General features: G+C 42.0%; 2 protein-coding genes across 5 annotated transcripts; one reads left to right on the forward strand and one right to left on the reverse strand.

Moving 5' to 3' along the window:
* Positions 1-1,492: 1,492 nt before the first annotated feature.
* LOC311141897 (dual specificity protein phosphatase CDC14C-like) lies at positions 1,493-22,485 on the reverse strand. Of its 4 annotated transcripts, none has more exons than XM_084177396.1 (17): positions 22,208-22,478; positions 19,942-20,032; positions 14,071-14,146; positions 12,585-12,677; positions 12,341-12,417; positions 12,067-12,133; positions 11,873-11,935; positions 11,699-11,786; positions 11,126-11,356; positions 9,331-9,469; positions 8,923-9,076; positions 8,685-8,782; positions 4,951-4,995; positions 4,508-4,630; positions 3,590-3,746; positions 3,089-3,154; positions 1,493-2,792 (listed from the first exon to the last, which is right to left on the reverse strand). In XM_084177396.1, the coding sequence occupies exons 1-17, from the start codon at positions 22,311-22,313 to the stop codon at positions 2,772-2,774; spliced, it is 1,695 nt and encodes a 564-aa protein (XP_084033522.1). In that variant the 5' UTR covers positions 22,314-22,478; the 3' UTR covers positions 1,493-2,771. The 4 variants fall into 4 exon arrangements, with proteins under 4 accessions (XP_084033522.1, XP_084033523.1, XP_084033524.1 ...); XM_084177397.1 differs by lacking the exon at positions 22,208-22,478 and adding an exon at positions 20,382-20,869; XM_084177398.1 differs by lacking the exon at positions 3,089-3,154 and having other exon boundaries at positions 22,208-22,485.
* A 1,894-nt stretch (positions 22,486-24,379) lies between these two features.
* LOC311141517 (uncharacterized protein) lies at positions 24,380-26,602 on the forward strand. The gene is made up of 2 exons (XM_084176866.1): positions 24,380-24,801; positions 25,436-26,602. The coding sequence occupies exons 1-2, from the start codon at positions 24,475-24,477 to the stop codon at positions 26,573-26,575; spliced, it is 1,467 nt and encodes a 488-aa protein (XP_084032992.1). The 5' UTR covers positions 24,380-24,474; the 3' UTR covers positions 26,576-26,602.
* The last annotated feature ends 205 nt before the right edge of the window (positions 26,603-26,807 follow it).

A 26,807-nucleotide genomic window follows, 5' to 3' on the forward strand; every position in this document is an offset into this window, starting at 1 on the left:
CAACATGCCTACCACTTTGAAAATGCAAAATATTTTTTATTGTGAAACAAACAAGAAATAAGACAAAAAAACAGAACTTGAGCGTGCATAACTATTCACCCCTCTAAAGTCAATACTTTGTAGAGCCACCTTTTGGAAGCAATTACAGCTGCAAGTCTCTTGGGGTATGTCTCTATAAGCTTGGCACATCTAGCCACTGGGATTTTTGCCCATTCTTCAAGGCAAAACTGCTCCAGCTCCTTGAAGTTGGATGGGTTCCGCTGGTGTCCTGCTGGTTCCGTCGGTGTCCTGCTGGAAAGTGAACCTCCGTCCCAGTCTCAAATCTCTGGAAGACTGAAACCGGTTTCCCTTAAGAATTTCCCTGTATTTAGCGCCATCCATAATTCCTTCAATTATGACCAGTTTCCCAGTCCCTGCCGATGAAAAGCATCCCCACAGCATGATGCTGCCACCACCATGCTTCACTGTGGGGATGGTGTTCTCGGGGTGATGGGTTTGCGCCAGACATAGCGTTTTCCTTGATGGCCAAAAAGCTCCGTTTTAGTCTCATCTGACCAGAGTACCTTCTTCCATATGTTTGGGGAGTCTCGGACATGCCTTTTGGCGAACACCAAACGTGTTTGCTTATTTTTTTCTTTAAGCAATGGCTTTTTTCTGGCCACTCTTCCGTAAAGCCCAGCTCTGTGGAGTGTACGGCTTAAAGTGGTGCTATGGACAGATACTCCAATTTCCGCTGTGGAGCTTTGCAGCTCCTTCAGGGTTATCTTTGGTCTCTTTGTTGCCTCTCTGATTAATGCCCTCCTTGCCTGGTCCATGAGTTTTGGTGGGCGGCCCTCTCTTTTTTTTAACATAATTGATTTAATGGTGCTCTGTGGGATGTTCAAAGTTTCAGATATTTTTTTATTACCCAACCCTGATCTGTACTTCTCCACAACTTTGTCCCTGACCTGTTTGGAGAGCGCCTTGGTCTTCATGGTGCCGCTTGCTTGGTGGTGCCCCTTGCTTAGTGGTGTTGCAGACTCTGGGGCCTTTCAGAACAGGTGTATATATACACTGAGATCATGTGACACTTAGATTGCACAAAGGTGGACATTATTTAACTAATTATTTGACTTCTGAAGGTAATTGGTTGCACCAGATCTTATTTAGGGGCTTCATAGCAAAGGGGGTGAATACATTTGACGCACCACTTTTCCGTTATTTTTTATTTTTTGAAAGAAGTAATTTTTTTCATTTCACTTCACCAATTTGGACTATTTTGTGTATGTCCATTACATTAAATCCAAATAAAAATCAATTTAAATTCCAGGTTGTAATGCAACAAAATAGGAAAAATGCCAAGGGGGATGAATACTTTTGCAAGGCACTGAACAAAGCTTGAAAGTCATGAGTAGTGAATGGTGCTTGCGAGGGCTGTCCATGAATTGAAAATTCATTTGGTTCCTATGTAGCACATGAGCAGGATGTTGCCAAAAATGATCAAAGACAATGGTGAGTATAATTGGCGGTATTTTATTTAAAAAAGTGGGTATATTTAATGTGCTCCGAGCAGATATATAATGCATGATAATCATGAATGAGATGAGGCCCCTTTTGTATGTAAGACTGATTTCAATTGATAGTATGGTTCATCATAACAAGTACAAAAATATTTACAAAGTACAAATTAATTTTTCAGTATATCAAATGTTGACTTATTTACAGTTTAATTACAGCAGCTCAACAAAAAAGACAACCGACTAGAAGCATCACTGGAGAATGAAAGAAAGCTGGGGCATATTAAGGGTGCTATTCAATCCGTATCGCTGAAGCGTTACAGATTGCGCGATAGAAATGTAAAGGTAATTTCCGATTGAAAGGACATATGCAGCGTTTACCGTGCTAACGCGGGAACATTGCCATTCAATTTCAATCATGCTGGAACGCTGAACTTCTGCGACACGAGTTGAATAGAGCCAAGTGAAACACAAGTGAAATTAGAATTTACAGCGTGGACAAACCATCTATTATTGAAAAGAGGCGGGCATTGTATTACTTCTGTGCATTACATTTTTGTCTAACATTCTGAAAGATGCTCCCAAAACAGCATACCCCTTAAAGTAGACATTGTGCATGTTCAAGTGGGCCGATTTGAGCTGGGCTTTTCACAAATTATTTTATCTACAAAACACCTCAACTTCCAAACAACTGGACATGACCTGATCCATATCATCCAAAGGTTTTAAAAAGTGGACGGTGCCAAGCTCTGGAGTACCTTCACTAACAAGCAGATTGACATTAGTCTGACGGTTCAGGATCAGTCTGGATTCCTATGGCAACCTTCTACTAGTTTGTAAACAAGCAGGCAACGAATATGTACATCTGAAGTGGCACTCTATTCCCACTACTTATGGCCAGGACTAGTGTACAGAGAATATGGTGTAATTTTAAGAAGCATACAACCTTTTAAAAGTTGGTTCCATGATATAAACAGTGAAATATATAACAAAAGTAGTGCCTTTGATAAAGAGAGTTGGCGAATTAATTCCAAACTAACCAAACATGGTTTACATCTTAATTGTATCTGATAACTCATTCTTCCCGTTCACAATCAGATGCATAATTTCCTCATCCAACATCATCACTTTAACAAATATTGACTTGACTGGTTCAAGCAAAATAAACCCAATCTCTCTTAAGAAACAAAAAAAAAATCTCAATTTGCAGGAGCTGTAGGTAGACTGGACTCCTGTAGAACTCCGGAAAGCCAGGCTCAGCGCAGTAGAGGAGCTCTAGCTTTTGGTATGGAGTGACTGAAGGGACAAAAAGCACACAATTACATCCAGGCGGAGAGAAATGGGACATGCAGATAATACACTACAAATTCTCAACAATACTACAATGTCTTCTATTCATTAAAAGACCCTAAAGAGGGGTTACAAAAACACAATATACAAGACTTTACTATGTATGCAGTCTGTCTATTTTAATCTTATAAAGGACTTATAGATATGTGGGCAATTAAGAGTAGGGGTTGTCTAGAGACACAACAGCAGCATAGAACAGAGCAATGAGCCATACAAATGGGATAGAAAAGGGAAATAGATACCATAGTCTCGTTAAGCGCATTGATTGTAAAGAGCATCGAGTTTTCCGTCCTCTGGACACAGTGCGTCTGTTAGGAGTGAAATTAAAAAAGGAAAAAAGGGGTGAAAGAAAAAGGAAAGTGTTATATGATTGATTCCCCAATGATTTATGTCAGCAGAATCACCAACAACCAACAGAAGGTTGTCGGGGTCTGAAAGCAAGGAGTCACAGTGTGAGCAGTAAAGTCCAGAGAAGCTATAGCCAGTCATACTCCTGAATCATCCATTCCAATAGGACACGCAAGAAGCCATAGGGAGTGTAAAGAGCTGGAGAGAGTGTTCAAGTGTTTGAGCCTGAGTGTTGAAGGGAGCTTGAAAGTGTTGGAAGCCTAGAGCACAAACAGATATAGAAGATGTTTGCTCATATGAAATGCAAAGTTAAGCAGACCCTTGGTGTGTGGGGGACCCACAGAGTAGGCGAGATTGAGGTTGAGCCCAGAGAAAGGGGTTGAGGAGGGGCTTGCCTTCTGAGGGGCCTGCAGCATGTTTAGGTTGGGCAGGTTGCCTGTGCTGACTGGGCTGCCTGCGTTGACTGTGTCTCTATGGCAGCCACTGGGCTCACAGCACACTGGCTCTCTGTCACTGGCCACTACATGCATGCTGTCTAGAGACCTGGCTAGTCTGGAGTGGCACAGGGAGGTGGCAGAGGAGGGAAGGGGTTAATCGAGTCATCATAAACCATGTATGGCTATGGCTAATTCTGTCCAGTTTACTTCACACACTTGTGTCAACTCTTTTCTGTATGACTGCGTAAATATAACCTTCAAACATTTGACAGAATATTCAGCTAACAAATATGAGAAATAGAGCAAACTAGATCAGCATTACCTCTGACAAATCCTAACTTGAGTTACTGTCACGAGAATTTTGTTATCTCAATGGTTGAACTCAACTATCACTCAAGCTTTGAATAATTCCCAGAGGGTGTAAGGCTCTGGTTTAATAATGAATTAAACAAAGTCCTGTTCTGCAATAGGTCAGTCTTTTTATTCATGAGAGATCTTCCGCTAAAAACATACACAGCCTTTTTATATGCGTTCACACAAAGGAACTTGCTCCGCCCACCTTTAAGCGGCCTGTGACTTTCCACAGTATAGAATGTTTAAGTTTGACAGTTTCTAGTTCTCCTTTCCCCTGGACTGTTTGTCTCAGCAGTTTCTACCCCTCTTCCCTGTTAGTGGGTTTATTGTTTTATAACTCTAACACAGTTTACACATTTATACAGTATTGGGGTGGAATCCTTAGTCATTACAATAAACATACAAATTAATCTATCAGTTACACACACCTTATACAGACTTTCACATTAATATTGCACTGCTGTCGATGAAAGTACTAGTTAGAATTCAATAGCACGGCTTATTGGAGACTTTGACACTAACCTGCCCCCCACACTATTGGCAGGCAGTGAGGTTCTGGTTCTCTTCCTGTTCTCGGAGGCATCAGGGAGATGGGAGGGGTTCAACACAGCCTTACAGCTCTGCCCACTGGACTGAAGGAGAATCCTGGAGCAGAGAGAGATCACACACTTAGAGAACGGACAGACTGGTAGGATTGTCAAGCGTCTGCCGGCCGAGAGTACTTAGCCCCTCTGAACAGAGTGCCGGCCGTAATTTGCAAACCAATGCTACACGTAGAAACGGGCGAACATGACGGCCTTCAGTTGCCAACGGCGACAGCAAGTGAACCAACGGCCCCATACTGTGCAGCTGGACAATCGGTCTAGTGAGTTTTCTCCATTAGTTTAATGCTTATTCTCAACGGGTGTGTACAAAGAGGTAGAGAGTGTGTGTGAGAGAGACACATTCAGGAAGCGTTTAAGTACCTTAAAGACCGCGATGACCTGCTGTGGATATTTTTTTCTTCTTGTCTGTAAAACACACAAACACACACCATATTTCAATATCAACAGCAAGGGAGGGAGAAAGACAGGAGGAGATTGAGACCACATAGCTTGGAGGTGCAGAGACTGAGTGAGAGAGAGAGAGAGCAAGCAGCCGCAGAATCATCCAGAACATTCTAAGATGTTGATCATTCATTTACTCATGGCTCAGAGGAACTAGCTGACACCGAGTTTGATGCAAAGCTGAATGTGAGGCTATGTAACCACTTTGTTTGTTATTCAGGTGCTGGAGGCTTGCCAGAGGTCAAATATAAGCTGGTTGATGTCTTTGTAGCACTTAATTAGGAATTTGATCAATATCTGCTTTCATCGATTCCTTGAAGCGCACTATTCAGTTTGGGTGGGAGTGATTTGCATTGGCATTGCTGATATGCAGCTACTGGTAAGATTATTCCAAAACAGAGATTCATGGAGTGAAATGTAAAAACAGGAAGTGGTTATTACTTACAGTGTTTTAAGTTAAAAAGGAAAAAAGGCATTTCCAAAACTCTCCAAGACTGACACAAAGGCCTAAGTAACACATCATAGAAACGTGATCCCTACTTCTCCTCGTTTGCAATTTTTTAAAATAAAGTCAGTCAAATATAAAATAAAGTCAGTTGCAGCCAGGGTGTGACAAAACTTTATTAGAACTCTGAAGGAGCTTTAGAAGTCTAAAGAAAGGTGAGGATGGAGGCAGGAGGAGGGGCCCCAGCAAATAAACTCTTGTTGAGGGGGTTATTAAGGTGAGGGGGCACACTTACAGCATTCTCAGTTAGATTCCGGAAGGGGGAAGAGTTTGGGGGACGGGCGGGCAGGAGAGCTCAGTGAAATCCTAACCCGTCTATACAGAAATGCAGGATGGAAGAAGGGAAGCCATACACAATCCACCACAGGGCAAGGCTACACAGGGACGAGAGCAGCATGGCTACCAACCATCTAAAGGAGGAGGGGGAAAACATCCAACAAACAGAACAGAAACAAAAACATGACAGAAAGGACGCACAGAGAGACATCCAGAGAATCTCACATTCTTTTTTCCACTGGAACTGGGTCAGGCTTAGCCAACAGCAACACCCCGTCCTGAGTCCTACACATCCACTAGCCTGGGTGCCAGACCCTTTCCACTTCAGCCAACTGGTTGTTATCTTGATTGACAAGGCAGCAAAGTGGCATTATTAAATGCTCAAACAGTTAGGCTTCCAGGCTACAAATCCACTAGCAGAACCAGACTAAATAAAGCCTTCTCACCATAGCAGAAAAGGTACCTGCTAGGTTTTCACTAATTCAAGTCTCACCTCCTTCCAAGTTCTTGCATTGATTTTACACAACTTGTTTTCCACAGCATGCTAAAACTGTTTCCCAAATGGTGGTCTAGTGGCGCCTTTCAGAGTCTACCATCTTCTGCGTTTGCGCAGTTATAGGCCTAAGAATGGTTCAACATTTAAGGAAACATCAAAGCTTGCTTCCAGTTTCCTCTAAAAGACTGACTTCAATGGAGAAGGCAATCAACGACATGGTGCAAGAACAAAGGCCCCTCCATAGGCCTAGAAAACTGAAGAAAAGCTTCACACAATGTGTGTTTTACTGTGTAAATACATCACCTAAAGATAACTGGGCTTATACACCTCTGTTCGTCCAGAAGCCAAATGTTGTCACGAGGACTGTTCCCACAGTGAACACCAAGGGCATTTCACAATCATGAGTAGGATACATTCTGGAATCTACAGTTTAGTCATTTAGCAGACGCTCTTATCCAGAGCGACTTACAGGAGCAATTAGGGTTAAGTGCCTTGCTCAAGGGCACATCGACAGATTTTTCACCTAGTCGGCTCGGGGATTAGAACCAGCGACCTTTCGGTTACTGGCACAACGCTCTTAAGCACTAAGCTACCTGCCGCCCTAGTAGCTTAGTAGAACATAATCTGAGTCTAACTGTGCCTGTGGACGATACTGGTGGAAAGAAATGGAGACTTTCATGAAAATAATGAGCAATATCATTTCAAAGACATGAATACAATAGGCAGATGAAAGTGGCCTATGGTGATTGGACCCTTTCTACGACGAGTCAATGAGGGATTCTTACAAGATAAATGTGGGTGTGGTTCAGTAGAGAGAAGAGGATTTTTTGGCAGGAAGAAGCAAGGCTCGGACAATAGGCAGGCACTGACCCAGTCACTAACACAATGGAAAAAGAACAGGCATTTTACATTCAACCGGGCCCAACACTTACAACATATTAGGTACAATACAGAGACCATGCATGTTCAAAGGTTAAATCATGCTTTTAGTCATGCATAGGAGGTAAAAATAGATCACACGTGCCCACAGTCAATGTTGCATTATCCCTTTCACAGAGAAAAACTAAATGGTAGCTAGATTATGCTGGAGTTTAATAATAGGAGGGCAAGGTTTGGGCTGCCATGAACAGCAAATCTCAGAGCATATTGCTGTATCCATGATGATGGAGAAACCACATTCTGTTGAGCAGCTGTCTCAATCAATAGTATGAGAAGTCCTCGGAATCCCGTCTACTGGAGATTCCCAGTTCTCACCCTTGCTAGCCTGTGCATATCAAAGCAGCACGTGCCAGAGCAGGTGACCAAAATCATTCATCACATTATCCATCCACTGGATACCTTATCGTACCGCAGTCACCCAAAAGCCATACATCCATTGGCATGGCAACCATGTATACAGGACGAGGAAGCTAGTCAGACAAGAAGTGACATGCACTTACCTCCATGATACAAAACCTCACTTCCTCTCTCTGTTTTTTTCTCTGTATTTCCCCCTCTCTGTCTCGCTCTCTCTGCTACATTTTGAAAGGCAGACAGCACTCTGGCCACACGGTGCCTAAGAGGCTCCAGCAGTATACTACCGCCTGCCTGCCACGGGATAACAAAACCCATAGCCATAGGTGTTCACAGAGGTCTACAAACTGTCCTCCATGTTGGCACCAAATGTTCCACAACCATAGCATTCTTATTTGGATTCTGAGTGGAAGTACCAACATGGTGCCCATTAAAATAGTAAATCTGGCGCTCATTAAAATAGTGCAGTGTGCCCAGCCCATAAGGGCTTATAAGACACTACTTTCAGTCATTCTACATAGCCAATGTTCTCATCATCAACAACAGTCAATCAGTGTTAGAATCATAAGTTGCAGCTATTGTATGGTTTTGAGGCAGACAATGGAAAATAAACCATGACGACTACAAGACCCAATACACGGCACCAACAGAACAACAAGCGGACTGTTATATAAACCCAAAACCTGTATAACAACCCATAGCAAATATACCTATAAATGGGCCAACTATCATTAGGCTAAAATCAAATCCTTGCCTCCCAAGAATGAATGGGGGAGCATGAAATGACATGAAAAATAGAAACTACAATCCCAAATGATCTCAAGTTATAATCCTAATGAAACCTCAACTTTCTCTTAACATCAATACAATGAATGACTTGGATAACATGACTACACAGCCTGTTCCTACCACCCCCCCATTACAATTTTATGAGCTTTGAGCACTAAATAAACCTATTTAATTAATTTGATAGCTCAACCAAATGCAGGGAATTGGGAGAGGAGGGGGGGTGCACTTATTTCAGTATCCTGAAACAAGTCAGTGTGATGCATGATGGGAGTTGAAGGTAGATGGGATACTTACGATTGGGAGCCTGTGGATGCTCTGGCCTGTCTCTTGCTTTTCAGGGCTCGCAGTTTATCACCCTGCGTGACGCCATTCATCTCCTCATCGTCATTATACTGAGGGAGATGAAAGAGAAATGGTAAGAGGTACACAGACAGAGGAATCCATTTGCTCACTATTCCCTCCTTTCTTTTCATTAAGGTTTATTCAATTTCTTCACATCAAAGTAACCAGACAGGATTTCCAAAACTCTCACCAGTTCTTTCTCGGACGTCCTGTTCTTGTTGCTGCCGTTGAGGGTGATGTCATCAACCCCCGACAGGATCCTGGTGACAGCCAGCTTGCCGTTTTCCTGCTCATTTATTTTCTCCCGGAACACGTCGCCCTCCGACCACAGGCGGCTCTGATTACTGCGGCATAATAGGAAAACAGCATTCAAGTTGTACATCTCCCTACAAACATCTTTGATACTGATCAACAATTGATACTCAACTCAATCCAAGAGCTCCCAGAACTGAAAAACCTGAGTTGAATTGGGTGCGTTAGTGCTGGGTTGGAACAAAAGTCTGCCTGTGGCTCTCCAGGACTAGAGCTGGTGACCACTGATCTATACAGCAATATCCTTCACAACAATGGATTGAATCTAGATAAATCAGACACATACTCTTCCACAAAGTTTTGTTGTGGTCCGATGACCGATCCGGGCCGGCAGATACGCATCCAGGCGATGGCCTCAGCCGCAGTCAGGCGGTAGTGCTTCATCATGTAGCAGCCTATCAGAGTGCCTGTTCGACCCAGACCAGCTGAAAAACATTGGGATCAGTATTGGTATTGGTCTTCACAAAGTTTGCTGCTTCAGTGTTTTTAGATATTTTTGTCAGATGTTACTATGGTATACTGAAGTATAATTACAAGCATTCCATAAGTGTCAAAGGCTTTTATTGACAATTACATTAAGTTTATAAAAAGAGTTAATATTTGCAGTGTTGACCCTTCTTTTTCAAGACCCCTGCAATCCACCCTGGCATGCTGTCAATTAACTTCTGGGCCACACCCTGACTGATGGCAGCCTATTCTTGCATAATCAATGCTTGGAGTTTGTCCGAATTTGTGGGGTTTTGTTTGTCCACCCGCCTCTTGAGGATCGACCACAAGTTCTCAATGGGATTAAGGTCTGGGGAGTTTCCTGGCCATGTCGATGTTTTGTTCCTCGAGCCACTTAGTTATCACTTTTGCCTTATGGCAAGGTGCTCCATCATGCTGGAAAAGGCATTGTCCGTCACCAAACTGTTCTTGGATGGTTGGGAGAAGTTGCTCTCGGAGGATGTGTTGGTACCATTCTTTATTCATGGCTGTGTTCTTAGGCAAAACTGTGAGTGAGCCCACTCCCTTGGCTGAGAAGCAACCCCACACATGAATGGTCTCAGGATACTTTCCTGTTAGCATGACACAGGACTGATGGTAGCGCTCACCTTGTCTTCTTCCGGACAAGCTTTTTTCCGGATGCCCCAAACAATAGGAATGGGGATTCATCAGAGAAAATGACTTTACCCCAGTCCTCAGCAGTCCAATCCCTGTACCTTTTGCAGAATATCAGTCTGTCCCTGATGTTTTTCCTGGAGAGAAATGGCTTCCTCGCTGCCCTTCTTGACACCAGGCCATCCTCCAAAAGTATTTGCCTCACTGTGCGCGCAGATGCACTCACACCTGCCTGCTGCCATTCCTGAGCAAGCTTTGCACTGGTGGTGCCCCCGATCCCGCAGCTGAATCAACTTTAGGAGACGGTCCTGGCGCTTGCTGGACTTTCTTGGGCGCCCTGAAGCCTTCTTCACAACAATTGAACCTCTCTCCTTGAAGTTCTTGATAATCCGATAAAATGGTTGATTTAGGTGCAATCTTACTAGCAGCATTATCCTTGCCTGTTAAGCCCTTTTTGTGCAAAGCAATGATGACGGCACGTGTTTCCTTGCAGGTAACCATGGTTAACAGAGGAAGAACAATGATTTCAAGCACCACCCTCCTTTTAAAGCTTCCAGTCTGTTATTCTAACTCAATCAGCATGACAGATTGATCTCCAGCCTTGTCCTCGTCAACACTCTCACCTGTGTTAACGAGAGAATCACTGACATGATGTCAGCTGGTCCTTTTGTGGCAGGGCTGAAATGCAGTGGAAATGTTTTTTTGGGATGAAGTTCATTTTCATGGCAAAGAGGGACTTTGCAATTAATTGCAATTCATCTGATCACGCTTCATAACATTCTGGAGTATATGCAAATTGCCATCATAAAAACTGAGGCAGCAGACTTTGTGAAAATTTATATTTGTGTCATTCTCAAAACTTTTCACCACGACTGTAGTGTTTGATCACAGTTATGGTGTCAATCTTTCCCATTAATTTGGGACTGAGGCCTACAGGCCAAGTTTGAGGTATGAAAAGGTAATGTAATGAGGTAATGTACCTTTGCAGTGAACAGCGATAGCTCCGTCTGAGTTCTCACAGATGTTGAGGAACTTCCTGACGATTGAGTCGTTTGGCGTGCTTCCGTCCACGAAGAAGAGGTCGTGGTGCTCGAAGCCCATGTCCGTGAAGCGCTTGGCGTCATACATCTTTTTGTTGAGACGGACAATGGTTGTGATATTGTGTTTCCTGAAGTAAGGAAAGTAGGCCTCGGGGGCATGGAGAGGGTAACCTGGAGAGAACAAAATGTTTTTGTAGAAAGGTGCAATTGAAAATGCTTTACTTCTGCACACCTGAAGTCACATGTATTTGTACACAGGCATGTAGGGAAAGTGTACACACCGTGTTTACTTGTAAAATGATCATTCATTTGATAAAGTTCTGTGACTGAAATGTTTCATGTTTTCGATGTCCGCTTTGTAAGTATAGGCTAAAGGGAGTTAATTTGCCAGTCATTCTCAGTCGGGAAAAGATCAATGTGGCAGCATGTTCCACATTGGCATTTTTTTTTTTTATGCAGACATTTCTTTACAGCTCAGATTGCAGAAAACTAATCTGGAGGGTTTCAACCTACCGTTCTCCATTTTGCTTTTTGGATGAGGACCGCTGAACGCTAGGAATTTCCCAGGAATTATCCAGTTGAAATCTCCATTTTCTGCTCTCTGCAACAAAGAGATATGGACAGACAATTACGAATCCTTTGTGTTCACCCAAGTTGCATTCTGAAATATGACAGTGATAAACTTACCTCGTAATGTTCGTATTCCTCCACATCAAACCGGGAGAAATCAAGCCAGCCAAACTGCAGAGCCTGGAGATATATTTTATGGAAGTTCATTTTATTTGAAGCATGGAACACTATGCAAAATGTTTTACATTTCATAAATGTGCAGCTGCAAATTAACTTGTTAGACTAACATCAGACTGACTGAAGCACTATACCTTGTATATGGCGCACAGGCAGTCTAGAATGCTCAGATTGTACAAGCAGGTTCCAAAAGAGGCATCTCTGTTTAAAACAAACAAAACAATTACATTTAGAAACAATTCAAATCTATCTGCATAAAGCATTCATACCACATTTAGGACTAAATAAATACAGGGTATTAAAAGCTTAACAATATGACATTGATCAATTGTGATTGGCACTACTTTCTAATGTGTGCTCTTGAGGAGTTCCTCTCTCTGGAAGTTCTGTGTTTGTGTGTGTGTTTACCTGAAGGGTAGGTAGGTAGAGTTCCTGGACACCAGTAGACTGTAGGCTTCCTCTGGTGTCTTCTGAAGATGCATCACCTTCAAAACAAACACAGGCCAGTATTACGGAGGAACTACTAACGGATAACAGCAGCAACATTATAATGAAGATTTACAAGCACTTTTATTACCCGGTAACATACAATCAATCATGGGTTCAGGGCTATCAATCAGTATGACTTCTCTGCTGAGTGAGAAATACTTACTGCATATGAACCAATAAGATAGGCAGCGTTGGCTTGTTTCTTTTGGTCTCCACAGGTGTAGAATACTATCTTCTTCTTTGCTAGTGTGAATGACTGCTCCAGATGACAACAAAATAATAATTAGCCAATTACATTTAATTCATTTAGCAGACACTTATCTAGAGTGATTTACAGGAGCAATTAGGATTAAAGTTGCAATATGCATCTTTTAGGGCGACCCGACCAAATTCACATAGAAATGTGTGTTATAGATCTGTCATTCTCATTGAAAGCAAGTCTAAGAAGCAGTAGATCTGTTCTATGTGCGCTATTTCTATGCTTCCCGTTCTTAAGTTTCGTTTTTGCGTCTTTTACTTTTGGTTTTGTACAACAGCCTCAAACAGCTGAAAATTCAATCTTTTTGGTTATGGAAAATATATTTCACACCAGTTTAGATGGTACAATAATTTTCTACACTATACTTGCTTGTTTTGTCACAAACTGAAATTAGGCGAACTATTCGAATTTTAGCAACCAGGAAATGACGGAGTGATTCCTGCTTGCTCAAAGGCACAGAAAGATTTTTCACTTAGTCAGCTCGGGGATTCGAACCAGCAACCTTTCGGTTACTGGCCCAACGCTTTTATCTGCTAGGCTACCTGCCGCCCATACTGCACATCACTACACAAAACAATCCTGATCCCTGACTACGACAGACTAACAACATAGCAAGTAGAGTTGACAACATATAGAACAGTAATAAATGGAAAAGTTTATGTTTTGTAACAACTTTTCCATATAAGCTTGTGTTCCACCAATAGGCATAGGCCTGCTATAAGTCAGACGGTCATTGGGTTTACCAGGACTGGACTAGGATATCTCTGAACTCAATGCTCTTAGTCTCTCTAGACATCCGGGTTTCCTCCCAAAATGTTCTAATATTCCGATTTAACAATAGAACGTCATTTTGGCATAGAGGAACTACGTCACTGTCTACGTCACTACCTTATCCGCTTGAATAAAATACTAAATAGTAGCTAGCAAGATGGAGATCAGAGGTTATTTTTAATGAGTGCATTTCGCAAATGGCTAGTTTGAATCAACTACCTTCACTAAAACCACTGCAAAGGTTTTGCCTGCAAACTTAGGTTTCGAATCACGACGTTCTGGCATGTCTGCCTCGTGATTTGTTGGGAGAGTTGTCTGTCTGAAGAGGACCCATCCCTAAATATACATATTTTTCCTTTATCAAAGTTGCCGAAAGAGTCTGTCATTGAAACCAGACCCTAGTCACTGCTGTTTCCTAGAGTCGGGTTTACGAGACTACAATGCTATACAAATCACAAGTTCTAAAACCCTGCCAACAGTCTCTTCAAGAATCTACAAACATTCACACTAGTCAGAAAGGGGTACATAACTTCTGTTTGGTTAGGCTGAGAGAACTGTTGACTATCAATTGACCAAGTCCTCTGTCAGTGTGTGTGTTGAGGTTACAGAGTTCCTTTACCTTGAGCTTTTTAGTGAGCTTGCAACAGAAGCGATAAAACATGGCCAGGTTGAGCGGACCAAAGTCTGCATAGAAGCTGAAGAAGAGAGAACACAAGGCACAGGCAGATTGACTGTTAAAGCAACGTTTCATTAGACTGTTCATAACTTTGCAGATCAATCAATAAATCAGCTCTCCTAAATAGGCCTAAGCCTCTGAAGAAACCTAATGGATGGAGACATTTCTTGTCACAATATTCACATTTCCGAGCCTATAATGTTACACTGCGTGTGAACTATCCTCTTTGCTGATGAACATTCATACTTGGATATCCACATATGCTATTCATTAATGTTCAACACTTACAGTGCATTCGGAAAGTATTCAGATGTCTTTACTTTTTCAACATTTTTATGTTACAGCCTTATTCTAAAATTGATGAAATTATTTTTTCCCCTCAATCTACACACAATACCCCATAATGACAAAGCGAAAACAGGTTAAGAAATGTTTGCACATTTATTCAAAATAAAAAACTGAAATATCTTATTTACATAAGTATTCAGACCCTTTGCTATGAGACTCGAAATTGAGCTCAGGTGCATCCTGTTTCCATTGATCATTCTTGAGATGTTTCTACAACTTGATTGGAGTCCACCTGTGGTAAATTCAATTGATTAGACATGATTTGGAAAGGCACCCACCTATCTATATAAGGTCCCACAGTTGATAGCGCCTGTCAGAGCAAAACCAAGCCATGAGGTCGAAGGAATTATTCATAGCGCTTCGAGACAGGATTGCGTCGAGGCACAGATCTGGGGAAGGGTATCAAAACAATTCAGCAGCATCGAAGGTCCCCAAGAACACAGTGGCCTCCATCATTCTTAAATTGAAGAAGTTTGGAACCACCAAGACTCTACCCAGAGCTGGCCGCCTGGCCAAACTGAGCAATCGGGCGAGAAGGGCCTTGGTCAGGGAGGTGACCAAGAACCAAATGGTCACTCTGATAGAGCTCCAGAGTTCCTCTGTGAAGATGGGAGAACCTTCCAGATGGACAACCATCTCTGCAGCACTCCACCAATCAGGCCTTTATGGTAGAGTGGCCAGACGGAAGCCACTCCTCAGTAAAAGGCACATGACAGCCCGCTTTGATTTGCCAAAAGAAACCTAAAGACTCTCAGACCATGAGAAACAAGATTATCTGGCCTGAATGCCAAGCGTCACGTCTGGAGGAAACCTGGCACCATCCCTATGGTGAAGCATGGTGGTGGCAGCATCCTGCTGTGGGGATGTTTTTCAGCAGCAGGGACTGGGAGACTAGTCAGGATCAAGGGAAAGATGAACGGAGCAAAGTACAGAGAGATCCTTGATGAAAACCTGCTCAACAGGACAACGGCCCCAAGCACACAGCCAAGACAACGCAGGAGTGGCTTCGGAACAAGTCTCTGAATGTCCTTGAGTGGCCCAGCCAGAGCCCGGACTTGAACCCGATCGAACATCGTTGAAAATAGCTGTTCAACGACGCTCCCCATCCAACCTGACAGAGCTTAAGAGGGTCTGCAGAGAAGAATGGGAGAAACTCCCCAAATACAGGTGTGCCAAGCTTGTAGCATCATACCCAAGAAGACTCTAGGCTGTAATCGCTGGCAAAGGTGCTTCAACAAAGAACTGAGTAAAGGCTCTAAATACTTATGTAAATGTGATATTTCAGTTTTTATTTTTATATCATGTGTAGATTGATGAGAAAAAAATACAATTTAATCAATTTTAGAATAAGGCTGTAACATAACAAAATGTAGAAAAAGTCTGAAAACTATCCAAATGCACTGTATAGTGAAGTTGTATTCAACCTCATGAAAGGACAGACCTACTATTAGTGGGACAAGGATGAGATACAATAAACTTGACAGAACATGAACTCCCTTTCCATGTTTGAGAAATATCTGCAATGGTTTAGGACTTCCTGAGCAGAACAATTGACTACTGAACTTCAAATACACTTAAAAAGAGTTGTCAGTTCTTCATGTACTCGACTCAATTGACTGTACTTGGTTTGGTCTGTGTAGTGGTACTAACAATGCATTTGCATACGAGTGATTCCTCATGAAACCAGGACAAAAAAAGACCATGATCTTTTGGATTTTCACGAAATGTAATCCATAGAATGATCCTTTGGGGTAAGGATTGTTGACAAACTCAGCAAAAAAAGAAACGTCCTCTGTCCACTGCGTTTATTTTCAGCAAACTTAACATGTGTAAATATTTGTATGAACATAACAAGATTCAACAACTGAGACATAAACTGAACAAGTTCCACAGACATGTGACTAACAAAATAGAATAATGTGTCCTTGAACAAAAGTAACAGTCAGTATCTGGTGTGGCCACCAGCTACATTAAGTACTGCAGTGCATCTCCTCCTCATAGACTGCACCAGATTTGCCAGTTCTTGCTGTGAGATGTTACCCTACTCTTCCACCAAGGCACCTGCAAGTTCCCAGACATTTCTGGGGGGAATGGCCCTAGCCCTCACCCTCCGATCCAACAGGTCCCAGACGTGCTCAATGGGATTGAGATCTGGGCTCTTCGCTGGCCATGGCAGAACACTGACATTCCTGTCTTGCAGGAAATCACGCACAGAACGAGCAGTGTGGTTGGTGGCATTGTCATGCTGGAGGGTCATGTCATGATGAGCCTGCAGAAAGGGTACCACATGAGGGAGGAGGATGTCTTCCCTGTAATGCACAGCGTTGAGATTGCCTGCAATGACAACAAGCTCAGTCCGATGATGCGGTGACACACCGCCCCAGACCATGACGGACCCTCCACCTCCAAATCGATCCCGCTCCAGAGTACAGGCCTCGGTGTAACGCTCATTCCTTCGATGATAAACGCGAATCCGACCATCACTCCTGGTGAGACAAAACCGCGACTCGTCAGTGAAGAGCACCTTTTGCCAGTCCTGTCTGGTCCAGTGACGGTGGGTTTGTGCCCATAGGCAACGTTGTTGCCGGTGATGTCTGGTGAGGACCTGCCTTACAACAGGCCTACAAGCCCTCAGTCCAGCCTCTCTCAGCCTATTGTGGACAGTCTAAGCACTGATGGAGGGATTGTGCGTTCCTGGTGTCCCGCAGGTGTGATGTTCGGATGTACCGATCCTTTGCAGGTGTTGTTACACGTGGTCTGCCACTGTGAGGACGATCAGCTGTCCGTCCTGTCTCCCTGTAGCGTTGTCTTAGGCATCTTACAGTACGGACATTGCAATTTATTGCCACATCTGCAGTCCTCATGCCTCCTTGCAGCATGCCTAAGGCACGTTCATGCAGATGAGCAGGGACCCTGGGCATCTTTCTTTTGGTGTTTTTCAGAGTCAGTAGAAAGGCTTCTTTAGTGTCCTAAGTTTTTATAACTGTGACCTTAATTGACTACCGTCAGTAAGTGGTTAGTGTCTTAACGACCGTTCCACAGGTGCATGTTCAATAATTGTTTATGGTTCATTGAACAAGCATGATAAACAGTGTTTAAATCCTTTACAATGAAGATTTGTGAAGTTATTTTGATTTTTACTAATCATCTTTGAAAGACAGGGTCCTGAAAAGGGGACGTTTCTTTTTTTGCTGAGTTTATATGGTTCACATTTGTATCATAATTGAGAAATACTTAAATAACAAAAATTACATTCATTTATGAATATTGAGAAATTAAAAAGATAACAAAAAATATGGTTTAGTATGAAGATGACTAGAAACTGCTTCTGCAAAATAAATTCCCGATCACATTTGTAGGCGATGTCATGGCGACGTTAGCTAGCTACGCTCATGTGCAGAAACACATCCTCAGGCCGTCAAGTCCAAGGCACTCCTTCTATATAAAGTTGTTTTGACGAAAATGAAAACGTGTCAGTTTGTTACTTTCACGAGGTTGGAGTAATAACATCTTCTTAAGACATTGGCTTAAATTTAGGCTGTGCCAGCAGAAAATTAACAACTAAATTATCATTTTTCACTTCTCACATTGACTTCCCAAACTGTGATGTTGGGCCTCTAGGTTTAGAAACTCTGTGATAATATACTCTACGGACATATCAAAGTTTGAGAGTGGGATCTCTGCTACTTTTAAAGTTATGATGCAATTTGTAAGCATTACCAACAGAGTGAATGTGAAAATGGATTCAAATATGAAAATGGTCGCCCTCTGTTGGTGATTTGCAGGGTGTGCAATGATACAAGTAAAGGGGTCTACACAGAATACGCAAACAGAGCTGACGGAGCATAGTGCTGTGTCGCAATGTCGTTTTTCCTCACAAAAGGGGCAGCTTCTTGTAGTGTGTGCCTACTTCTGACGTATTCCCGTGCCACATGAAAATTGTAACGCGCCGTATCATCCCTTCTGTAACCATGGGGGCAGTGTTGTGTAGGCAATTAATTTTGCTCGCTATTTTGCATTGATAAGCAAATATAATCTCTGTGACTGTTCAAACAATAAACCAAACAACATGGTAGCCTTATTAGAATCTCCCCCACCCCCAAATGTATTTTGTTTAGAAGTTATAACAAGTGATTCCAGGAGACTGGTAAAAACAGCTGCAAGATATGTGCTTTTCCATGACCAAAACATGATGAAATTCTATTTTTAGCTGATATGGGAGTGAATACATTCAAGCAGCATATCAAACTGGGATAACATTGTAAGTATACGAATACTTGCTAGAGCATATTATTTCATTATAAATCTGATTATTTCACATGGAGATGTGGGAAGCTAAAAAGGCTAGCTAGCTTGCTATGTTTTTAGCCAGGCTAAAGCCAGCTAGCCAGGCTGCCAGCTAGCTACTACTAGCAACGGAAGGCACCTCTTCCCTGTTTTCACAAACAGAATGTGAGTGGGACCTGCGAGGATATCATGTCACCAAAAGAAAGAAAAAAAATAAAAAAAATAATATATACACACATACATGAATATTGAAAAAAACAAATTAGTTGATTTGGTCATTTCTTTATATATATATATATATATAATGTAAGTCGCTCTGGATAAGAGCATCTGCTAAATGACTCAAATGTAAATGTATAAAGAAATGACCAAATCAACTAATTTGTTTTTTTCAATATTCATGTATGTATGTATGTATGTATGTATGTGTATATATATATATTTTATAAACTACTGTAAAAAAAAGATATATATATATAAATACTACTCATATTAAAAGAGCAAGCGGTAAAGCTTCATTATTTTTTTTTGCCTTGTAGCACCTTCAAATGAAACATTATGGAGTCATAAACAGGAGGCCTGGGTAAGGCCAAAATGTCAAATATGCCAACTTGTATTTATTATTTCTCAATTATGCTTTTACATACAAATATCAAATATATGTTAAGCTGCAAAGTCAAAATTGTCTATAGTAAAAATTCATGAAAACAAAAATGAGGTTTTTGGTCTTAATTTAAGGTTAGGCATTAGGGTTAGCAGTGTGGTTAAGGTTTTAAATCGGATTTTATGACTTTATGGCCGTGCCAGCTATAATGACCACTTTGTAGAGCTCCAGTACACGAGTAATCTCAAATTCAACCAGGGGTGAGTTTCCCAAAAGCATCATAGATCATCTTCATTCCACTGAAACTAAATGGACGAAAGTTTTTTTTTTTTGTCTTGGGGTATAATCATTACTCCAAACAGTTTCAAAACGTTCAGTTCTGCAACCAAAACTGTTGTTTCTATTCGACAGATTCGGGTAGGTCCCGCCCTGTTTGCTGAACCTGCCCAATAGAAACGCTAGTTCTTGTTGCAAAACAGAACGTTTTGAACCTGATTGGATTAATGATTACACACCTGGTTTCGTGAGGAATCACTCATATGGCCTACGAACATCCTGTAATACAAAGCACTTACTTTTCATATGACAGCTCATCATCTATGCAGAAGCAATGTCTATCAGCTGTGCTTTTTATCTTATGCTGTAGTACTGCGAAATACAGTTGATCTGAAAAATAGAAGAAAGGGGGGTTTAAAAGCTTTTTTTGGCACACGGTCGTGGTCTTGGGGAGAGGGCGTTCAGTGATCTAGAGAACTATTTTTTATTATATTCTGTTTGAGTTTCATCATGGGTTGGATTTGATTTGAATATGGACAGTCAAACAAACATAAAACAAAGTACCGGTAGCTACAAATGAATGATTGTTAATTGTGCCACAATGTGCGGGCAAAACAAATGGCACGAGCCAGTTTGAATTTGAATTTCCTTTCTCCCGGAAATGTCTCGACCGACGGATATCAATATTGCAACAATTTACAGTAGTCAAGGTATTGTTTGCTTTCAGAACAGCACTTACCTTTAATGATTTCAATACTTTTAGTGACATTGTCCTCGGTCATTCTGATAGCGACTTTAGCCAACAATTCGTTACAAGTCAAATTGAACGTCTTGTTTTCACTGCAGTCTTCCTATAAACGCGCCTAAATAATAACGAAAACGTCTGACATACAGTCCAGCACAATAGCCTACACACTCAGTAAATAAAATATATTTTCTTTATCCCGTGAAATTAAAACGCACCCTAGAAGCTAACTGCAAAATATGGTATTTTCTACCACTCAAAAACCAATAGAAATTGCAGCAAATCTTTTTCTAAAGTAGCATAATGCTTTGCTGGGCAAGGGCTATAAATGTGTCGGCCGTCTTTCGCTGTTGGCAAAATATACTGATATGACAAATAAAGACTAAACTTGCTTAGCGACGAAAAATAAAAGCCCGCATAGATAGGCTACGTACTCTGCTCAAAAAGAGTTTTGAAGGAACCTCATAAGCAACCCCCACTGCAACAATGTAATTCTCTCGCACAACGTTATTGGTTCAAGGAAACGGTGAACGCTACACTGTTGCAGGATTGGCATGCCAATCATTCTACGTTCTAAGCGTGAAGGACTGGGCGGATTCGATTATGTTGAGCCGCGGGGCACCAGTCCATGGCCCGTGACGTAAACGGGCAAAAGCGGTGAAGCAGGAGCGCCCTTCTCAAATCTAACAGTAATCTGCGCCACTCGGTCGTACTGTCAACAAGGCAACATGGTGCATCGCCCAGAAACACATCTATTTTCCATCAAATAGCCTATATCTTTGAATTGTCAAACTAGCTTTCATTGGGAATGCAGACAAAGCGTTTGAAAATACAGAATCCTATTCATTACTTCTCGTGCTTAGTTACGTCCCTTGTTTTTTTTAGCCGACTTCGCCGTGGACTTTGAACGGGGCACCTGGCTCAAGCCTGGGAGGCAGCCCGGTTCCAAAACGAATGCAATCAACTTTCACCCTGTGCAAAACACGCCTCCTCGGGCGCCCGGGCTATATTAATCGAATCCGCTGATTTTTTAAAGTTCTGCCTGGGAAGACATTCGAGATTCTAATTGGAACGCTGCCCAAGCCGTTGCTAGGAGAATAGATTCGCTTGGCCAATAGAAATGCATCTTCTACTTTGACTGAACACTTCCATTGTAGTGAGGGATAGTTAGATTAAGCAATGATATTTGAATTGATTGCAACATTTTTCTTATCAAGATATTACAAAACGACAATATTTGGTTGGTTATACAGGGCTGTAGGCTAGCCTATCATGCAGGCCTAATAAGCATGATGAAGTAGCCTGACAAATAGCCTACAGTAGACCTATTGTTTTTGTGTGCAAAAAGCTCGCCCATTCTCAATGAAAAAATAACAAGTGAGACAATTTCCTTAAGTGAGGTTTGGCTTATAAAAACAGCCACAGTATCATCCCTTTGAATCAGGCAAAATGCATTTATTGTAGCCTAGCCTTTCCTCATTTTTGGGGTTAAAAAGATCATGGTCATGATATACATAGGCCTAGACACTGTAGTATGAAAATGCATAAATTGGGGTAGCTTGACATACAATCAAAAAAATGACAACGCATAATATGTAGCCTAGTCAATACTGGAGCCTAGCTCTACTTGAATGCATTATGATTAGTAACCGATGGTGTCGCCATTTTAGGTAAAAAGCTGCAGGGAAATCAATTGTAGGTCTAATAGTCAGCCACATCATAAAATCTGCATTCAGACCCTGGAAGGCCAGCGTAGCCTACCGTCTATGCTCAAAACTCGCTCAGAGTAGGCTACGAAGGGTTCATCCGCAGTTTCTTACCTGATACACTAATGTGAATATCTGACTTTGGCTCCACCTCCTCTATCTGAGCTGCACGGCGCTTTTTCATCGGCTCGGGTCGCCTCTTTTCGCTTTTGCGCTTCATTCTCGCTTTTATGCATGCACTGCGAGCATCTCCAAATAGCGCAGTGAGATCTGTCTGCGGTGCAGTTGTCTTAGTTTTCGGTGCTTTATTATTTTGATCCTTGCTCTTCAGCTAGGGTGTCATCCGAAGCGCAGTTGTTCGATCTAGCTCAGTTTTTCCTTTGGTGACGTCTGTGAACGGGGCATGTTTCAGGATCCCTTTCTGTGACGTAAGACGTTGCCAACCCCTCACTAGTCACTATTATTTCTATGCTGCTTTTCGACTGTAACACCAGTGTTATACTATACTAGTGTATACACCCTTATGATATATTAGGGGAATTGTGTTTCCATAGTTAGGGCTGAACAGTGCTTAATTTGAGCAGCATCCTGACGGGACAGGATCCAGCACTTCTCAGTTTTGGATTGTTTTGTTCTGGAACCAATTTACATTTTAGTCATTTAGCAGACGCTCTTATCCAGAGGACTTACAGTTAGTGAGTGCATACATTTTCATACTGGCCCCCCGTGGGAAACGAACCCACAACCCTGGCGTTGCAAGCGCCATGCTCTACCAACTGAGCTACAGGGGAATTTGCCAGGATCTGGTACCTCTCTTGGCATGAAAAAGTATTGCCACTGTTTGCAATGTAAAAATTACAATAAAAGCAATCAGAGTTAATTCAAATTGCCTCCTCTGTAATTCTCCTGCCCCCTAAAAAACGTAATGTGAAAACTTGCCTGATATTCTAAGAATGTATTCTAGTTAGGCCAGCCAGGGTTTATGGTTTGCGCAACATTGTAACCTATAGACCAAAAAGTCTGCTGAAGTCTTCAGTCATCTAAAAATATGTAGAATTCCATGAAATGCGTTTATAAAAGGCCACCATTTTCCCGGACCTGCTCTTCTGCTCTATGCATTTTTTTTTTTTTTACATGCGTTCCGGTACCTCAGAGCCCCCCAGGTCACCCTCCTCTTTGATCATTATTAGGTATAGGTCGCTAGTTACAATGGTATCTTCAACCTAGCCTAGCTTTTAGCTAGATAGCTAGCTACTCTGCCGTGCAAGCTAGCTTGACTTGCTATAATGGTAGAGAAACAAGTTGAGGAAAAAGTAACTAAACAAAACAGGTTTTATTATCACCTGAAATAATATATTTATCATGTCTTGAATGAAAATGTCATATTTTGCAATCTCCCAAAATAAATGCGATCTCTGAAGAGAGACAGGCTCTCCTCCATCTTGTGTTACAAACACTACACTCACAGAGTTTCTAAACCCAGAGGCACAACATCGCGAGACTTCCGGGAATGCTTGCGAAACAGACCAAATAGACCAGGGCTGGGTTTGATAAGTCAATGAGAGTAGTGAAAAATTATTCCTTAGTTAATTTTCTGGAAATCTAAACGCACAGCCTTGAATCGAGCCAATGTCTTAAGTAGTTTAACATGTTATTACTCCAACCTAGTGGTGTAAAGTACTTAAGTAAAACATACTTTAAAGTACAACTTAAGTAGTTTTTGTGGGTATCTGTACTTTACTATTAATATTTTTGACAACTTTTACTTTTACTCCACTACATTCCTAAAGAAAATAATTAACGACCATTAGACCCGACGACGAAGCAGTTTTAGCCTGTCTTCATACTGTACTGTCTTTGCTACACTTGTCATTCAGTTGCAGGGCAAGACTGTGAAGATGACGTAAGGCGTAATGAAATACATCACGATGTAGCGCGGGGCATCAGAGCCGTGTAGCTATGTCACAGCATATGTGGCCTATGGTTTACGCTTTATACATGCCTCCAAAGATTATGGATATAATGACAAGATACATATCTCTCCGCCCTAACAATGGGCGTCGTTGTCCACAAAGCGCCACGACGGGCAGTCTAGCTCCCGCCTATTCTTTCTTTGGATTGGTGGATACATCTCATTCAATGGAGAGAGATGCTATGCTACTAACCTCATACTATGAATAGACAAGTTTACGCGCTGTATCACGGGTGGCGCCATAACTCTACACAAATGCATTTCATTTCCGCCGGAAGTTGTTTGTACAACATCTGCCGGTGTAAACACAGCGATGTCGACGCTAGCTTGGGAACACGGTTCTACTACTTTGACTGGAGATGGCGTTACTCTCCTCCACCCAAATTCAGTGCAGAACTGGGAGGATAACATGACGACGTGGCCCAACATAACGTACAGCAAGATTTGCTCCTACTTCGTGCAATCCATGGCAATAGATGGAAAAGCAATGGACAATCTGAAAGCCTCCGAGGCATATCAATATCTGCACAGCAACAAAGTCGGTTGTGTCATTTCATACAAACATGATCGTTTTGTTTATCTGAAAGCAAATGTAGAGCCTAGCCAGTGTTTGAACAATGCATGGCATAATGCTTTGGTGCTGGTAACTGAAGCTGGAGAAGTCAAAACTGCTGGATGTACGTGTGTTGCTGGACCAGGGAGATCTTGTTCCCACTCAGCTGCGATCCTGTGGAAGGTAATTATTTGACCATTGTAGCCTAGGCCTATGTCTTCTTTTCAAAACGCTATAAATCCATACATTTGTTATTAAAAAAAAAAACTATTTTGTGTTTTAATTTTCGTGTTTGCATTTATGAGGAAAAAACAATGTTAGGCCTACGACAGTTCTCCATTATGGACGTGAGCGCTCTGAAAGCGGCACTAAAGACTTTCAGACTTTCACAGACACCTCAAAACAGAAAGAACAAAGCCTTTAAAGCGAATTTTGTTTTGTATTAATTGTATCTTAATTTAAATAAATGTTTCATTAACCAAATTCCTGGATTTAATAAATAAAAAATAAATATAGCAGACAGACAATAGATAATGACAACATAAGGCTCCGGCCTGAACTGGAGCTTATGCATGAACCGAACACTTGTTTATGAATAAACAATTAAAATGTCTCATTGCAATATTTTACATATTCATAATCATTACTTTTGCTGGTTCTTTGAGACAGCTTTTAGGTGCCGTTTAGATAAGCGCGCTCATAATTGAATTGAATTATGATAATAACGCATTTTCTTCATATTCGTGTTACATCATATGACATGTGTGCAGTGAACCCATTATAATATCTATGCACTGTTTTTACTATATCTCTCTAGGTAGAAAATGCTGTGAGACAGGGGAAAACCGGGCGTGCCTGCACAGACGGACAGAACCAGTGGAATGCTGGGTCTAAAAGAAATGCTGGTCAGAGGAAGATGAAGTATGTCCGCTTCAAACGACACAACAGGAAGGATCTCTACCAGCCGCCACCAACTTCACCGTCATCCTCTACCACTCCAGAACCGGCACAGGAGGTGACACTCTTTAGGACTCATGAAGAGTGGAGGAAGAACGCACTTGCCTCACCAATGGCAGCACTTTTCAATTGCCCTGGGAATAGCCTCCTGCAGCTCTGCTTTAATGCTAATACCTCATCCATCACCGAGCCAACACCATGTCCACACCTCCATCTCCTACACCATGAAGAGCACCACACACCACTGGCTTGTGTAAAATGCAGAACCTTCTATGATGAATACATTAACATGTCCACAGCCCAGCTTGAGGAGATTGAGAAGGCTACAAAAGCACAGAGCAAAGAACAGGTCTGGCATGATGCGCGGAGAGTGCGCATCACAGCGAGCACAGCTAGAAAGGTGCCCATTCGCTCAACCACGGCGCCTGACAAGTTTTTGTCAGAACACTTACACACATCCTTCCGTGGCAATGCCGCAACCCGTCAAGGAGCGGAGGGGGAGGAACTTGCAAGGGACTATTTGGAAACTCTGGGCAACAGCATTGAAACCAAAGGCTTAGTGGTGTGCGAAAAGGAACCGTGGCTTGCAGCATCTCCCGATGGAGTGATAAACAACGACATTCTGTTGGAGATCAAATCACCTGTGATGGGAAACAAGTCACTTGCAGAATTTTTGGCAACAAAGAACTGCGAAATCACAACTGTGGCAAACGGAGATAGGGTAGATTACCATATTGCCTGCAATGGTCCAAAAGGCTACTACATGCAGGTACAAATTGGGATGCACTGCACAGGGGTTCAGCACTCCAGGTTGGTGATCTGGAACAAAACTGAGCACCTAGAAATCGAAGTACCCTACGACCAAGGCTTTGTCCAGGGGCATATCATAAGGCTGCGCACATTCTACTTTGCCCACATGCTCCCGAAAATTGTTGATGATTTTGTTGAGGGAAGGTTACAGTTCTGCAGTAAATATCTCAGCATTTTAAAACCAAAATAAACTGCCTTATTTAGGTCATGCCCACAGGAGCCAACAGATGTCCATTGTTTACATGATCTCTTTATGCTGTGCAATATATCAGTGTGCCTACTGTTTGAGTGAAAATAAAGTTTGATGTAATTTCAATCCTTAGAGTGCTACAATTTATTTTAACACAGTTCATAATTCATAGTAAGCTCATACTGTACATAAATAACACTCGATTAATTAATTGTTTTGAGGAAACTAAACA

This window comes from Coregonus lavaretus (genome assembly GCF_964263955.1).
Source record: "Coregonus lavaretus genome assembly, chromosome: 14".
In the NCBI taxonomy this organism is placed as follows: domain Eukaryota; kingdom Metazoa; phylum Chordata; class Actinopteri; order Salmoniformes; family Salmonidae; genus Coregonus; species Coregonus lavaretus.

Coding starts and splice junctions, on each gene's coding strand:
- LOC311141897 (XM_084177396.1), bottom strand. CDS start 22,313: ATGAAGCGCAAAAGCGAAAAGAGGCGACCCGAGCCGATGAAAAAGCGC. Junction 3,747..4,507: donor GCCAATAGTGTGGGGGGCAG/GTTAGTGTCAAA, acceptor GTGCCACTCCAG/ACTAGCCAGGTCTCTAGACA. Junction 3,155..3,589: donor TGCTGCAGGCCCCTCAGAAG/GCAAGCCCCTCC, acceptor CACTCCTAACAG/ACGCACTGTGTCCAGAGGAC.
- LOC311141517 (XM_084176866.1), top strand. CDS start 24,475: ATGACGACGTGGCCCAACATAACGTACAGCAAGATTTGCTCCTACTTC. Junction 24,802..25,435: donor CAGCTGCGATCCTGTGGAAG/GTAATTATTTGA, acceptor ATATCTCTCTAG/GTAGAAAATGCTGTGAGACA.